Raw genomic sequence first — 17561 nt, forward strand, 5'->3', positions numbered from 1 at the left:
CAAAAGTTGAAAATTATATAGTCCTTTGCCATTTTGTAAAACTTTGTTGCTTTACAATATTTTTTTTCCTTTGTACGGAGAAAAAAGTTGTTCATCTTTACAAAGAGATGAAGTTACCGTGCAGTCATATCCTGTGCGGATATAATAATCGCACGCTTCCGATTCGTCTTCCAGAATGAAGAAGTGAAAAAAAAAGTGTACAAAATATCTCTCGTGTTGAATGAAAAAAAACTCTTTAGGGCAAAAAATTTCGCGTCTCGCGATCGATATCAAAAACGGCGCTTGTTATACTTAGTTGTGAAAGTAATGAATTATTTCATAGATATATCAGAAAAGCGTTCAAGGCTGTGATTAATTGTTGTATGCGTGTGTTTTGTTTTTCAACTTTTATTTAAATTTCGGAATTACTTTGTATTCGGCTTAGATGTTAGTAAATTCGTATAGGTACTTCGAATTGGTCAGCTGTGTGAAAATTAATTTATATTTAAGGTTGTAAAATCAATTAATTATCAATTACCTGTACGTACGTAATTAATCGCGTGTAAAACTTTTTTGACTCTCAATATTATTACAGTAATAGGTACTACGCATTTTAATTCTTCGTGTATCGTGTATTATAAATTATTATTATTATTATTTATTTTTTTATCGGTCAAGAAAACCAATATGATTTTACGATCAATAAGTCGGTGACGGCGATTTTCTTTATATGTATAATTTTCACGTAACTTTTATTGTTTCGTTATGCACGATCTTCTACACCTTCCTTATCGAATATGCGCGCGGAGTTGTTACGCAGGTGATGTGGCATCGCATCAATTCGTTACCCAGCAACGACGTAAACGGTGAAAATATACAGCTCGGGGACTCTTTCCCTTGACGACTATTTCCTGTCTAGTTGTCTCGTTGAAAACGATCTCGAGGATTACAGAGCGGAGCCTGCGGTACAAGGATCCAGGGGATCCAGAAGGAACGAGGACGGAACAGAACGCGCTGGAAAATCCACGAATTACCGCTCGACTGTCTGCTTGCAGCAAACGGTCCGTATAGTCTTGGTAATTGCGAAAATAAAGCTCTGTGAAGTAAAGCGTCCATAAAAGCTACCGGAAAATCAGGCTGCATTCGCTTCGAACAATATTCATATTTGGACAAAAGAAAGAAACAAAATAGGGAAAAAAATGTACAAGTGTTTTTCTCGAATGGCGCATTTTGTGCAACCTTGCCGCAGGCTATTAAATGGAATTCTTGAATCCCTCCCAAATCTCCGGATCTAGATCACCGTCAATTGTGCGCAATGATATGGAAGCAATTATTTCGAACGCCATGTTTGTTTTTCAAGTATATTATACGCAGTGAAGTTGAAGTTCGTAACGTTATTGTTCGTACTTGTATTACAACGATACATTTTATCGAAAAACTCGGTATTTCGCGAGTTTGGAATTGTCTGAAAATAATTAAACCGTAATATAACGTTTACAATATTAAACCAATATTATACCCGTTGTATATTTTGCAAACTCAATTCTTTCAATGGTATATTTCGAAGTTGTAAAATAGTAATTTTTATCTCCACGTTTAGTTACTTTCACCTTACTCTGACTTCAAACTCGTGCGATACTAGCGTACATGTGTAACCCTACTTCATGAATTTCGCATCAAAGATTTCCTTCAGGGTAAAATGAAGTGGAATTATTAAAGGACAAAAATTGTACAAACGTAAAATTGTCTCTGCATAAGAAAAAGAACAAAATTGAGCATGGCGTCGGTCCTAAGAGCTTTCCAACTTTAATCTCAACCTAGCTCCTCATATCGTTCGTTTCTATATTTTTCTCACAGGGGTAAATAGACTGCCCAAATCTTACGTCCCGAGTGTGTGCCTGACGCTCCCGTCCAGTCGTAGAACGAAATTGGATCACCATCGTCTATGGGTCCGAGACTGCGGTAAGTCTATCGGTATTTTGACAAATAGTAACGACTCTGCTGCAGAATGGGCCGTTTTATCCCCATCTTGGCATTATTCCATTCGGACATACCTTGCAAGCCTCGTATCCTCCCTGTGGGATATTGATGATCGTTTGTAAAATCGCGTTGTTGGACACGCGCAGTGACGACGATGGACCGAATCTTCTAAATTCGATCCATTCTTTCGTCAGCGTCAGCGATTCAACCAATTCACACTTGACGTATGTTTTTTAATTTACCTTATTTTCTTGCATTACGAATGTTTGATGTCGATACGCATTTTTTACCTTATTATTTTCTATTCACAAAATTGCTGCGTAATTTATCCGTTATCTGAATATACTTCTATACATATGTGTGTATCATCGTACGAGTACCAACCAATTTATATACAAAATTGTATTTATTACACACTATCCCGTTAATTTTCGACGATTAATGTACACAATTTTGTTGTACCCATCGAATGTGATTTTTTTAAATTTTTAATCACATTTCTTATCATGTTTTTCCTTTACACGGAGATATCTATGTACGTATTTGGATACTTTACTAAATAGAGACTGATCTAAAATCCGATAGTGACTTTCAAAATTCTACGAAACTTTTATTCGTATCTTGTTATTTATTTATTTATTTTATTATTATTATTGTTTTTATTATTATTAGTTTTTGTCGTTTTTACTTCATTTCCATAGTCGATTTTCTTACAATTTCTTAATGACTATATCGGTGATAAATAATATAATACCTAATGATGATTATAATAATTCATACATAGGATAACTGAACTGCACTATGTATACAATAAGCGCACCGTTGCACTTGGAAGAGTTTTTGTATTTTTATTTTTCATGCTTTGTCTTCGGTATCTTCTTTTCATTGTGTGTGTGTGTGTGTGTTTTTTTTGTCACGTTTATTCATGTAATTTCTTACCATATCGTAATGCAATATGTCGTGTACCGTCCGTACACCTTGGATGAAATACTTATTCGTTTCTTGTACATGCATTATGTTGAAACGTCTCTTGCCGAGTGTGGACGATCTTAAATTCACAGCCGCGTATAATATACATATACAATGTCGCGTATGCGTATATTTTAATATTTTTTCCCCGAGATTCGATTCAGATTCTCTTCGTTGTCCGAACTCACGTCGAACAACTCGTTATCTTTCCACGTGTCGGCGTTACCAAGCAGTGCAAATTTACGTACACAACCGTTACTATATTAACTGTTACCGTATATACACCTACACATATTCTTCGATTTATTCCTATATGCCGATCTTATTCACCGTTGTATAGATATTGTATAATGTGTCGTTAATCCAAGCTTCATATTCGCTTTCCTTGCTTCACGAATTAACGTACACGTTATTTCGAGTTTAAAATGAGGATCGACGCGAAAAACAACATAACAACGTGCATTGGTAAGAAACAAAAAATATTCGACTATATTTTACAAGTCTGATACATATCAAGATCGCAAAAAATCAGCCCAAATTTCGTTCACATCGCTCGATTCAAATCGATTGATTGAGGAAGAAGAGGAAAACAAAAAAAAATTAAAATTAAAAAACAAAAAAGAAAAACTCTGAACAGTCTCGCACTTACTTGAAATTAAAAATTGTGCAACTTGCACCAGATCATCGCTCAGAGCTTTATACACGGGGTGTTAGGCACACTGTGTAGAAAGTCTTCAACAATCCGAAATCACAAATATTGGTTTTTGGTATGACAGTATTCTGTGTCTGGTTAATAATAAAAATAACAATAACAGTAATACCAATGATAACGACTTGCTATGATAAAATCTACATTTTTATACAACATGGTATGTATCGTACAAATATATTGCTTGCTTGTTTGAATACGGCGTGTGTGTACATATGCGATGGGGCTTTGTTATACTTCCTTGTCGATCTTACGCGCCTTATGTATTAAGGTATGCGTAATGTCTACGTCGACGACACTCCGTAGAGCGCAACGATGCATGAGGGATGTAGCTATGTACGTACCGCGTATGCCTTGTACATGCCCGAGGGGAAATACGAATCGATAGAATGTCCCGTTGACACCCGTTGCTGCAGCCGCGGGACCGCGACAGATAATTCTTCTTAATAATTCGCACGCGTGATAAATTTATACGCGTGCCTGCAGTGTAATTGATTTTTTACCGATAAATTATCACTCCTTTCAGATTCAGATTCAGAAAGGAGTGATATATATATACATACGTCATAGAGTCGCGACAATTTCCAAGGAACAGATAAAAATGTCAATATATCGCAAATGATTTAAATGTTATTTCTATGATTCAAAAAGTATGTTGCCTATATCGTATGTGCAGGTCGCAAGCGTACGATTACTGTTCTTTTAAATTAGGTGTGAATATATAATTTTTTTTTCTTTTATTTCGAATACTGGAAAAGGATTCTAATTACAATTTCAATAATGTACGACGAGTCGTGTTGGTAACGTTGCGACGCATCATACTCTTCACTCAATTTCTCATTAAGACAGGAATTACCGTATTTACATATTTTATACATACATGTATATATATTACATATATATGTATGCATGTCGATAGAATTTATATGTAATTTTCTTTATTCATAGTCTTGTTATTCCTTAGTAATTATACGAATGCACATCATCTGTTAATCCAGATAACATAACGTCTACAGCCAATCGTATGCATATAATATTATCTTGACTAATCGAACGAGGTACATGACACAATCATCGACCGCGCAAAAATATCTGCGTTTCTGCACCTCAAGTTTATTTTTCCCCGTATCACGGCATTGTAGTAAACATGATTTACCGAAATCTGTATAACGTATCGTACACTATCGATCTTATATCGTATCGATTTATTACATATTTTATTTTTGTATCAAACGACGATGCGCGAAAATTAAGCGGGTGTGACTGGTGTGATAATACCAGTGCAATCTTAAATCGCGAATCGTTATCGTACACGTGTCAATTAAAAATCTCCGTCTTACCTGCAATTACAGTTGTTTTTATAAAATTTCACCGCGCACGTATAACGTATCGTTCCACAATATATTCTTTCCCAGTATATATTCTGTTTTTTCACACAATTTCGCACACCTCGTTTTTAGTTCTGCGTGTCCTTTGACGTTATTTTTTTTTTATTTTTCTTCAACTTATTTGCAAATTTCTTATCACCTAGACGGTGATTTATACGTGTATCTACGAACGTTGCGATCCGGGTCGAACTCCTAACAAAATAACGGCGTATCCTGTTGGTCCCACCAGTGGGCTGCAAGGAGCAGGTAAAGTTCGTGATCCTGGGCTGTGTAACCCGGAGGCGGCGGTGGCGGTAGCGGCGGGATCGGGGGCAGCAGGGAATAACGTGGCGGCGATGGTGCCGGCGATTGGGATGGCGTCGTCGATGGCGGCGTTACGGGCGTCGGGGGCGTCGGGGGCGTCGCGGCGACGGGGGAAGCCGGAGATCAAAGCTCACAGTCGAACATCGCCAAGGATCGCGTGATCACTTCGTCCTTGAAAGATAATTGCCAAACATGTTTTTTTCTTTCCTTTAAATATCAAATGACAAATTATCGATCGCCGGTTTACAGATGATTCGAATGATTTTGGGTGAAAAATGATCGCAATGAAATTTTATAAATCTTCTCAAGTGTGCGCGTTAAAGATGAGAAGTAAACGTCTACGTATCTTTGAATAATTAAAACACTGAAATTATGTATACATTTTAGGGAGAAAGAATATTTGAAACTACTGAAAATCCTGAAATGTGAAATCTTTGTTCAGTTTTCATGAATTTCGTTTGAAATATTCCGCGTTAGGATATCAAAGTTTAATATTTTCAGTCGAGTCGAGTATACGAAAGATATACAGAGTGATTATCTATCGACAGAATGTTCGAGAGTTGTTTGTCAGGGTGACCAATAGTCATAAATTCAGATTACAGGTCGCCGCGATGTGTGAATCTTTAATAATTTTTAGGCTATTTTCGTGACGGTTGGTTACCCTGGCAAATAACTGTTCTCGGATTGTAGTGCATTCGCATTACTACACCCATAGCAGACGACGGACTGTTCTGTTGATAGACAACACAAGTCTGCAAAAAACATTTTTTTATAGATGCGTGGAATTTTTTTGATATATTTAAAGTTTTCGAGTGTGTTGAATCCAAAAATGACTTCCATTTCTCTTCATCGCGCACAGTATTCTCGCCAAATACAAGGGGTTGGCATGAAAAAAAGCATACCTATAATGAAAAGATGAAATGAAAATTTAATTACAATGACACAAACAATATTTCTTATAAAATTGAACAAACAATTTCTTTATGATATGTATTTAACGTTCCGCGTTCATTCTTTTCGCTTATGAAACCTTTTCTTCTTCTCTTTTATACCACTCCGAACACGCTTCCGCTTTCCATTTTCTGATACCCTGTTTGTATTTATTCTTGAGTCTCATTTTAATACATATCGAATGGAAGTAAGAAACCACTTTTGCATAGGATTTTTATAATCAAGAATAAGATACCAGATTTCGAATGAAACGGGAGTTTCACTCCAAATGAAACTAAAAACACGAGCTGAAGCAAAAACTTGACGCGATGGAACTTTTTGAGTCGGTATTTTTCCCGGTTTCGGTGAATGAGAATCCGCAATAAACAGTATAACAAAAAACCCGTGCAGTTTCTTTGGTTGCAGACCTGTGCGATCACTCTGTACGCGTGTTTGAAAAAATGATATAAACAAAAAAGAAAATAAATATTAGTATAATAATGATAATATTTACTTTAAGGCAGCTCTCGATGAATTCCTCGATCGTGATGACGCCGTCCTGATTCAGATCGAGCTTTCTAAATACTCTGTCGAGTTGTTCGCGGGCAGCTCGTTCCTCGTCGACTTGATGCCGTCTTCCCATAAGTTCGTGAACCGCCGTTACAACCTCGCCAAGTTCTCCCCTCGTGATGCACCCGTCGCCGTTTATGTCGTACAGCTTGAAGCTCCACCTCAGCTTCTCGTATATGCTGCCCCTCAGGAGGGTCGACAGAGTGACCAAGAGGTCCTGCAATTATCGAACTTACGGTGATGCCGGAGGATCGACGTTACAAAGCGACTCGGGACGTGGCTGCGGTTCGCATTTGTAATAATTTGGTCAATCGCGTCGGACGCTAGATTATTGAGCTCGACTATTCGGAGTGAGAGAAAAGAAGCCGTCTTCGATTTTTTTTTTTCTTTTGTTTATTTAGAGTTTTGACAATTTTCATTCGACACGGCGGTTGAAAATTTTTGGTTTACACCTACTCCGGATCCTTCCGAACCAATGTTGAGACGGCTGAGTGACATACACTCGAGCGCTGCAGCAGCGATAATAAAACGGCATCAGGGAAATTCAAACCAGCTGGGATCTAAATTGGGGTTTAAAGTGGCTGATCGAACGTCTCCCGCCCATATACCTGCATGATTACCGCCGCTAGGAGATATAAGTGTCCGACGTGCGAGCCAGGTGAATATCGATTTCCTTATCGAAAGGGGGAAGGGGGATTAGCTGCTACGGTATATTAATTCTAGGGGAAATAAATCTCGAGAGGATGAACAGAGGGAGGAGGAAGAGACGGTGCTGCAGAGATTCTCAATTCCGCGTTGATAATTTTTGCCGAGTCTTCAATCTTCCGCGGATTGAGTTTCGCAGGATTCGATAACCGACAGCTGGGCTCAGTTTCTGAGCCACCGAAAGTCCCCAACCTATCCAAAGAGACAATTTTGTATTATTCTTTCTCTGAAATTCTGCGAGGGATCCGGAGTCCCGATCCTTGCGGGAACCTTCGTTTAGCCTAAACTCGTTACCTAAACGGAATCTCGGGTTCCGGACGGGCGGAAGTCCTTCCGACTAGGTGATACGTAACGGCTGTAATAGCTAGTGATAAGACAAGCTGTCCAGTCGGTGAGCTTTCACGTGCAGGAAGCTTACAGGCGTCGATGTACACATGTAACACGGTTAATCGATCAGCCGCAGGCAAACAGATACACGTCACGTTTATCGCGCATTCGTGACATCTGATGTTTACAGGTTACACACGCCGATGACTCGAGGTGCCTCTATCCGTAATTTATTTCCTCGTTTTTCCTTCCCGGTTAGCCGCTGCGTGTACTGTTGCTAATGGGTAGGACGGGGGGTCGGTTTGTCTAATTAAAATTTTTAATTACCCTGAAGCTGATGGCTCCGTTGCAATTCACGTCGAAGGCCTTGAAGACGTAGTGGGCGTAGAGGCTCGAGTCTGTAATTCGATTAATCACACTCCGTTAACCGATTGGGTTATTACAGGAGGGTTTTTCTTTAATGCAATTGAAAAACTCACTGCCGTGCGGGAAAAACTTGGCGTATATGTCCTTGAACGAGTCCTCGTGGACCACTCCTTCGGGACACTCCTGAAAGATAATAGAAAAAATCGATCGTTATTACGTGAAGGGGGTAGTTTTCACGATCCTACAATTCAAAGTGTGCCGATGCCTTTGCCTTTTTATCGATACGTTGAACGCGAAATATATATACACCGATGTATTGACGTTCTTTAATCAATTAAAACGTCAAACACCCATCGGATATGTACAATTAATACTCTCTAATTGGCTAATTGCCTTCACCCGCCATTCACAGCGCATACAACGGGCTTGAATGAAACGTCGTTTCGTGTCTAACAAACCATTTGTTATTCATCCGCTGTTTTCCGATCGGCGTATTGGCCCGCGGTGAAAATATTCCTGTCTTTGACGTGTTCTGCTTTCGTCGTAAAACGGGGATGAATCTGAACACAGCGGCGGATGGGGGAATAAAATGTGGCGGGATATTCGATAGTCGTCTAATGTCCTTTCTTTCTTTTTCTTTTCACTTACTGCAGATAAAAAAGGTCCGCAACAACACGGCTGCCTTTTGACTCGGTGACACGTTGACGCAATCTACGCATTGCCATTGAAATTCAAAACGATGAGGATACCCTACACAATCTCGAGGAACGTGTTTGAAACTTACAGGTAAGCGACTTACGTATACCTCGGTGGTATTTAAACTTCGGAAATTAATCCTTTAATCCGAGGTTAGAATCTCAGAAAAAGAGTGAGAAGGAGAGAGCGGGAGTAAGAAAAAGAAGAAAAAAAAAACGCAGAGACGGCGCGACGATGAGGAATTCTTAGAGTAATATACATTTTAATGCGGCGCTCCTCTCTTTCGCCACGGCTCTTCTCGCGCGCACTCCGCCAGTACTCTTTGAAGTATACTTGCCTAGCTAAAAACGCCGACGAACTAGCTTCCGTAGGTAATCAGCTGCCGGCCGGAGTACGGAGAAAATGAAAAAGGAAGAGCCCTCGACCAGAGGAGGGTGGGAGTCTACGGCGAGTCAACCGGAAGTCAAATAACGCGGCGTAGAACGTAGAGTCGGATGATTAATTAGCCGCGCGAAATAATGCCGCATGGCAGGGCGTTCCGTTCCGGTTTCCGTTCGAAATTAGCGACCCGTTTCCAATCGTCGCGTTGGAAATAATTCATTCGTTGATGTTCAGTTGACCCCGCCGCAGATGTTCACAGCAAACGATTCAGCTACCGAACGAACAAGAGCGAACTCTCAGGCCGGAGGATGAGAACTGGGACGCGAACATTGTGCCTGAACTTAAGGTCCTTGCGATGCACGTCCTCGTTGAGCATTGGCAGGACAACCCTATCCTTGACGAGTTGCCGACCCCCGTTGATCGGGACCTGCTCTTAGAACTCCTGCCGACGAATCTTCCCTTCGAGCTGACGATCAAGTGGATACCTGACGAGGTCTTCTGGAAACGTGCGGCCAGTGACAGGTAGATATGGGATACATGGCGGCTGTCTTTGGGAATAGTTCGAGCGGGTATATATAGGGTGGTTCAAAATAAACGACGGAGTATATGTTGGGTTGCCTAGCGTCGAGGAAAAGAAATATCGATAAAACAGACCGGATCGATTTGAATAATTGGTTGTCGAGAATGTGAATTTCTAAAATTAATCCAACTCTTCGATCGTTCACTCGTACGCGTTCTCACCACCTCGAGTCCGGATAATTTCCGAATCGCATTATTTTCACCGTTCAAATCGCGATCAAGATGGGAGCACAACTATCCGGACGATCATGGCGGCTCGTGGCGTCGTCTCTACGTCGAACGACATTTCTCGGAGTATCTGGAAAGCCTTCCGGCGACCTTTTTCAAGGGTCAGCAGGAGTCCTGCAACGAGTTTATAGAGCTCTGCAAAGAATACGTATTCATGTTGAAAATTCGTTCGCTCGTACCGAGCAGGTGAGTCCGATTTTTTACCCGGTTCCGTGTCACTCCACAAAGGCTCTTCCCCGGCTAATGGGCCGAGCTTTTGATAAGGAAATCTCTTACAGCTCGCCGGCGGATAAAGCGGATGAGTGCATATCGGAGGAGGAGGATTCCCCGAATCACATACCTTTCAATGAAATTATAACTCGCCTGCCCAATCTCACAGAAATGTCCATCAACTTCGGACTGATTTACATGAACGACGGATTCGATTGGAGGGACTTTAAGTGAGTGCTGCTGCTGCTGAATCTATCTCGATCAGATTTTTCTGTAAATTTCTTTCTCTCTCTAGATTTTCGGTCGAGGACTGCAAGAATCTCGGGTCTGGTATCAAGAACAGCGTGAGATTGGCCAAATTCAGTCTTACCAGGAGCAATCTCGACTCCCATCGTGTTGCGGCTCTGCTTCATGGAATGGCGGTCAATAATACGGTAAGGGAATACGTATATATACGCGTTTGCTGATCAAATGAAGGCCGATTCTATGCGCTTGCGATGGTTAGGGATGCACGTCCTAACCTAACCCAATATAATTGTCTGCAAAGTTGCAACAAGCTGCACGAAAATTGGCCGAATCCTAGCATTAATGCGATTGCGGTACAATATTATATGCAAGCGACGGGCTTGCGGTTGAATTTTAAACGCGTCGACGCCGCCAATTTTGGGCATCGTTTATTCCCTGCAGCAGCCGCTGTACCACGCGTTATCTTTGTTCCATTTGATGTAGAAAAAAAACCACGGGGGAACGAAAAATAAAACGGAACTTTGTTCATTTTATTTTCACCGTCATCAAACTGCCGCGGATTGCGATAACGCCGCGATAGCGTGTTTCGCTCAATATAATACCGGCGAATACTCGATTTGTGATAAAATCTCGGCTGTTCAACCCCCAGAGCCTTTTTTCCTGCAGTTTTAAATGCCGCGTTTAACGTTATCCGGGAATCATCGATCCTCCGTCTTCGTTCTTCGCTTACCGCTGATTACGCTCAAGCGATACCGTCGCAGTTACTTTCTTTCACCAAAGGTCGTAGAAATGAATCTCTCGCACTGCAAACTCGGCGATCTTGGCGCCCAGGCCGTCGGTGAATATCTAACGATAAATAAACGGCTGAGGATCATTCACCTGGCGAACAACTACATCGGGGCTCGTGGGGCTCAAGGCATCGTCCACGGACTGCTTCAGGAGTCGTCCGCGCCTTTGAAGGAGCTTAATCTGCGGCTCAATCCGCTGACGGACGTTGGTGGCAATCATATCTGTGCACGTAAGACGAAAAATTTCAATACTTGGCCAATTCAACCACTTTTACCGGGCTTTCGTTCTGTCCAGTCATACTGCGCCACCAGACTCTCGAGAGTTTGAACATCAGCGGTTGCAGCCTGACCACCGAGGGCGGAATAAACATGGCCGAATGCTTGGCTTCCGGCTACGTAAAATCGCCGACACTCGAATTGGACCTGTCGAACAACGAGCTTGGACCGATCGGTAAGAAACCTGGACATTAGAGACGAGAAGCTGCACGCCATGCGAAAGTCGAACAACCCGCGAGCTTTAGAAGGAACGTCACGTTTCGGAATATATATCTAGGTACACAAGCCAATCGGAGCTGTTTGTTTGTCGGTCCGCGTATTTCGTGTACAATTGACGATCCCGCGTTCTAAAGCATCGTAAATGTTCCGTGAAATACGTGGATGCTTTCACGAGTCGATCGGCAATCACGTGGAATTGCAGGATTTCACTTGTTTGGCTCCGGTATTCCAGTCGATGCAGCCTCGCGACGCAGGGACAATTTACGACGAACGAGACAATTCGGATGATGTTTTCATTTGCGTTGCAGCTGGAGAAGCTTTCGAAGTGGCGGTGACCTCCTGCAACCTCATCGTCGGTCTCGACGTCAGGATGTGCAATTTTTCCAAGAAGTCTGAGTACACGATCAGCGAGTCCGTCGCAAGGTAAGACGATGAGCACTCGCCGTTGGTCTTGGGAATAATTTTCAGGACGTATCGCGGTCCGGTTTGAAGAAAACTGCCAAGTCTTAGAACCTGGGGGAATAAGGATGTAGATCTCGAAGCAGGCCATGCTCTGCAGGACGATGAATCTTCGTTTTGGCAGACGTCCAGTTGTGCCACGGCTACGCGGCTTTTCCTTCAATGTTTTATCCTGACTTTTTTTACCACCCCGAAGAATGACAAATTGTCGCAAAATAACGAGGCTTGACTTGAGCAGCAGGCATAATGTACAAGTAGCCGGATTTTCGTTCTGGTCTCATGACGACGTATTTATCACCAGCAATCTCTGCTACACGTGAATTCGATTATCCTGTACTCGAAGCGCAAAATCGAAATACTCGGACCGTCCGAACTAAATTGTCAGATCAAGCTGTAAAGGGCCTTTCTCGGGTTCAAGGACTAAAAGCACGAGTCTCGATTGATCGAACGACGCTGTTCCTCGAGGCTCTCGAAAAACGGATTGAGATTCTTCCATCGTCTCTCGTCAGTGTGTTGAAAGCCTGGCTCCGTTTAGGTAAAGAATGAGGATTCAATTCTGAGCCGTTTCACCATAAATTGTAAAAACAAAAAAAAAAACGAACAACGAATTTAATTGAGAAAATTCTTACTACGCGACAAATTAATTACCTGTTTCTACAGTTAACCAACGAACCAACGAACACCATGATTGTTTGGATTTTTCAGGGGTTTTAAAACCCTTGAGTGATAGATGAAAAAAAAATAAAAAACGTTTGGACGGAGACAAAGTGTGCTGGCTTGGTACCTTTCTAAGTGAGGCTTGAGCGCCATGATAAGTAAATAATGAGGCCGGTTTGGATTCAAGCCACCCTCGCTGCAGGATATTCAACCGTAAATCGGTTGTGATATATGACTATTCGTCGTGGTGAAAATCCACTTTGCCATTTGGGCTTGCTACCATACCAATTAAACATTTCGTTGGTTTTTTTTTTTGTATCTCTTTTAATTGTCCGAGATCGCTTTAATAGTTTCAATTGCGCCTGCAGCAAGAAATTACGTAATTAACGTAATTGGACTGCGATAGGAATTTACGACGTCGCCTCAATTCCATATAATTTTCGAACCGTAATAAACCTACAGTATGGCGGGCAGTGAGGGGGTACAAATTAATTGGTTTTTCTGTTCGACGTAACGATTGAACGAACTCGACGCATTGTTCAATTCCGATTGTCGCAATCATCCATTCGCCGGTTCATACATTTCGATCGGAATTGTCCTTTGTCTCCCGCTATAAAACAACATCAACCACCTCCGCGTTGTCGGAGAGCTTTGAAATAAATACCCTCGCACGTAACAGATAATTTATAATGACGTCAGACGGCTCAACGTGCCCTCTGTAAAGGGTTAGAAATTGAGTTACCGTCGGTACGACCGAGTATTTCTTTCACCTAGATCCGTACCTTTACGGAAAAAGATTACAGCTGATGCCGAGAAAATCCCAACTAGAAAAAGGTCTGTGCAGAGAGTATAAACGGGGAATGTAGACAAGTTCGATTTTGTCATTTTTTATTTCCAGTTATTTTTTGGTTTGCATACCAAACTATGTCAGCTAGAATCATTCACACGTATTATTTTGATACATTTATTGTTGATTGAATTAAATTTCCAGGTCAATATTTGGACTGTATTTCACAATAGTTGCACAATAAGTATAATAATTATAATCAGCCAAGGATTCTCCATGTCGGAAATTTAGCTGTGCATGTACAAGACACGTTGAAAAATTCTTAAGGAGAAAATCGGTCTTCCCAGAAACAAGAAATTTCACAGACAGAACCGGCCACGTCAAATGTCCAGCAGAATGAGCTCCAGTAGTACGTATCCACGTGGGGTCAGCCTCGCCGTTCCGCCGGCTTATACGTCGATGCAAATTTCCCCAGCTGCCAAAATTCCTGCTGGATTCCAAGACAATCTCCGAACGCGTTCTAGGATGATGACAGGTAAATTATTGACGACAAGATGCGCCTCGATTATTTCCATATAATTCGCTGGTATAATAATTCAGGGATTTCACTGAGGTTATTACAAAGCTCGGTGAATTCATTCCGCGTAAGAAAACAAATTTTCTCAAACTAGTAATGTATTATAAAATATATTTCGAATCTATTTCTCTTGTGCGATAAGTTTTCAACGGGCCGATTTATGTGCAGGACATATTTGGAAGTGCAGTGTTTGGGAGGTGTAGTTTTTTTTATGATCAATCGTGCAGACTTTGTTCGTACGGAAAATTTAATGCTTTCCGCGGTACAGTCATTCGAAGACCCTTGAAGATTTCTGTTGGTTGCAAAACTCGTGGCTTTTATCCGATATGACGCATGAATGCAATTTTATTTTTCTATCTATATGGTGTTTAATACGATGGAGTGTTTCGCGTGAAACATTGAATTGTTATACTCTCGGATATTGCGCGCGATATTTTGAGCTAAGATTTTTAACTGGATTACTGGATAAATTCAAATATGCAAGCGGTAGAAAATTTCGGTATATAAAATCGGCGTGAACGACAAAGCCCATTTTTTCTTCTTACGTTATCAAGGTGGATGAAAAAATAAAAAAAATAAGCTGCTCGCTGTACAATTTAATATTCTAAAATTTAAATCGCTCGTAAAGAAGAAGAAGGATGATAATAAAGGGAAAGTAGCGAAATGAACGCCGTTATTTTGACTGTGAGATTTCGCTCGAGGCTTCTGATAATGATGTTGTAGCCGCTATAGTCACGCGAAATTCACGATTGCTTCTTATCTCGCGTCCGGATATTTCTTTCTCCGTTTGCGTTCTACGGTTCGCAGATTTTCTATATCCTTCAGATACGATCGCACGAAAGTTTCTTCCGGTATATAAGAAACGGAAACGTCTAAGTTACAGTTGCGTCAACCGATCTAAATCTCATTTATCGTATTTCGCGATTTAACGAGTATAAACATAATTTATGGGGAATTTCATGCGAACTTGACCAAAGTCTAACCCTGGCCATTTTTGATTTGGTCAAATTTTATTGTACAATTGCCCTAGCTTTCAAACGTATACTGAATTTTGTCAGATTTTTTATTCAACCGGTCAATTATTTATAAATATTCAAAGTGATATTGAAAATCACCTTTTTTGACGGTCGCAGAAACTTCTCAAAAATTGTATTTTCTGTTCCAAACATTTCAAGACCAGGCCCATGATGGGCCGATATTTTCCATTTTTTTAGCACTTTTTTTGATACTGAAATATTGTTTAAGCGGTCTGAAAATGTACAAAAAAATCTCTAAACTTTTATTTTTCAAATCTGTCTATGATGAATCCGGTCTAGAAATATTTGGAACAGAAAATACGGTTTTTGAGAATTTAAAAAATGGTCGTTTTCATGCATTGCTGCAAAAAAATGTAACACTTGTCTGAAATTCGAAATCCTCCACGACTGATTTTAAAATCTCTCGAGCCTCCAACGATTCTGTATCCTTGACTTTAAATCTTTTCAATCAAGGGTCCAGGAGTGCTGTTGACGATTCGAATGCCCAGAGATTGTCTCGTAACGATTCGGCGAGCAGGTCGAAGGTCGGAAGTTCATCGATGACCTTGTCGGCAACCAATGAAGAAACTTTGTCGACCGAACCAGTTTCCGCCAACGAAGCCCCGGAACCTCGGTAAGCTCGCGTTTAAGGTCGGCGATTCTCCCTGGGGAATAGGTATTAGTTCTGTAAATTCCCGTTTCGAGATACTTTCCGCATTTTACTTTTACTCTGTCTCCAAATTCACCCAAGTCACTCACCCCGATAAATACCTGCGTCTTTTTTAATTTGATGAAACCGTTATATAATACTTTGTACATCAAATTTCTTTAATAAAAACCGTGCGTATTTCTATACACAATTATTAAAGACCCGTAGCAACGTGAAATCACGAGTCAAACTTTTTGAGATATTTATTCTCACCATGACAAAGTTAATCCCTAGAGAAAAATTTGATCTACATAATTTTGCGGAATGTTTCGGTCCGGCTTTTTATCACAGCTGCGAAAACACGTATGGCGACCGCGTTGATTTGTTGTGATCTTATCGCGGGATAAGAACGACTTTGGCTGTTCTTTTGAAGGTGGTATAAAGTGGTAGAAGGGAATATTATAAGCTGTAAAATGAATATTGTGCCACTTTTTTTTCTTTTTTTTTTTTTTATGCATCTTTCTACAAGTCGTGACGACAGCAGTTATTCCAACCGTTTATTAACCCCGATTGTGGATGTAGTTAATACTTTTTATCCACCCTGACAGGAAAAAAGTTGTAAACTTTTCATACGCCCTGCAAATCAACGGGTGCGATATGTTTAAAGTTCCAGAAGTGTAAATCGGTTTATAGCGTGTTTTGAATCAAATCATGTACTCATATAGCTGAACCTTACAAAGGCAATTATGACTTCCGTCAGTATTTCATACACCCATTGTAAAAGGCGTAAAGTTCCTCGTTTTTGTGTGTCTCGCACTGTCACTCTCCCTCCCTCCCTTCCTCTCACTCTCTCTCTCTCTCTCTCTTTCTGTCCGAACAGAAACTTCACGTTCAGGTGATTTATTTTTCTCGCGACCAGAGAGCTCTATTCAAATCACTTCACCTACGCCTCACGCTGCTGCTGATTACGTGTATGTATATCTATATTATGACGTCACTACAGCAGGTTACGGTATCGAATTCAAGAAAGAAGACAATTTTACTGAACAGTAAACGGCGAGCTGCCGTTTTGCCGTGCGTTATTGCCCAGCGTATATTTTTTTTCCTTTATATTTATGGTATACGAAGACTATTTTTTTTTTTTTATACTTTCCTTACGTCTTTCTTTATTCCCGTTCGTCTCGCGGTTATTTCTCCGTCGAATAAAATTTTATAATTTGGAAAATCGTTAGGAAACGATCCTCCGTTCTTACTTCAATTTCATTCGCTTCTACCTCTTCTCTTTCTCCTTTCCTCTCGCTATTCTTCTTCCATTCTTGACGAATCCTATAAACGCTTTTCTACGTGTATGATATATGTACAATACCTATGTACGTAAGGTATGTCATCGTGGTTGGGAAGTATTGTACGACCAATTCTCACACTTCATAACATAATATTGGCAGTTTTATTTCGCAAGAAAACAAAAATAACCCCTCCCATGCGTTTCTCATGATTTTAGTATTTTTTACAAACCCCCGAAAAACAACAGAGTTGACCTATAATTCGGGCAGAAAACAAATTCATC

At 40.7% G+C, this 17561-nt stretch overlaps 2 protein-coding genes across 7 annotated transcripts in view; one reads left to right on the plus strand and one right to left on the minus strand.

Annotated features, from left to right (window-relative positions):
• The first annotated feature begins 913 nt into the window (after positions 1–913).
• LOC107224608 (dynein regulatory complex subunit 5-like) overlaps positions 914–17561 on the plus strand; it is a 64547-nt gene continuing 47899 nt past the window's right edge. For 2 of the 6 annotated variants that reach the window (XM_046744227.1, XM_046744225.1), the window contains exons 1-12: positions 1016–1040; positions 1837–1941; positions 8880–9012; positions 9553–9825; positions 10105–10296; positions 10389–10550; positions 10616–10754; positions 11347–11584; positions 11650–11805; positions 12158–12272; positions 14100–14287; positions 15820–15979. In XM_046744227.1, coding sequence (XP_046600183.1) covers positions 8966–9012; positions 9553–9825; positions 10105–10296; positions 10389–10550; positions 10616–10754; positions 11347–11584; positions 11650–11805; positions 12158–12272; positions 14100–14287; positions 15820–15979 — 1670 coding nt within the window. In that variant the 5' untranslated portion in view covers positions 1016–1040; positions 1837–1941; positions 8880–8965. Of the gene's footprint in view, positions 1041–1836; positions 1942–8879; positions 9013–9537; positions 9826–9864; positions 10297–10374; positions 10551–10615; positions 10755–11346; positions 11585–11649; positions 11806–12157; positions 12273–14099; positions 14288–15819; positions 15980–17561 lie in introns of those variants that run through there. The other 4 variants (XM_046744228.1, XM_046744226.1, XM_046744229.1 and 1 more) reach the window with 4 other exon arrangements.
• LOC107224606 (Kv channel-interacting protein 4) overlaps positions 5071–17561 on the minus strand; it is a 55589-nt gene continuing 43098 nt past the window's right edge. Inside the window, exons 2-5 of the mRNA XM_015664725.2 lie at positions 8340–8409; positions 8188–8258; positions 6773–7045; positions 5071–5499 (exon numbers count right to left, since the gene is read on the minus strand). Coding sequence (XP_015520211.1) covers positions 5452–5499; positions 6773–7045; positions 8188–8258; positions 8340–8409 — 462 coding nt within the window. The 3' untranslated portion in view covers positions 5071–5451. The remainder of the gene's footprint in view (positions 5500–6772; positions 7046–8187; positions 8259–8339; positions 8410–17561) is intronic.

The sequence above is a fragment of the Neodiprion lecontei genome, chromosome 6, assembly GCF_021901455.1.
Source record: "Neodiprion lecontei isolate iyNeoLeco1 chromosome 6, iyNeoLeco1.1, whole genome shotgun sequence".
Taxonomy (NCBI): Eukaryota; Metazoa; Arthropoda; class Insecta; order Hymenoptera; family Diprionidae; genus Neodiprion; species Neodiprion lecontei.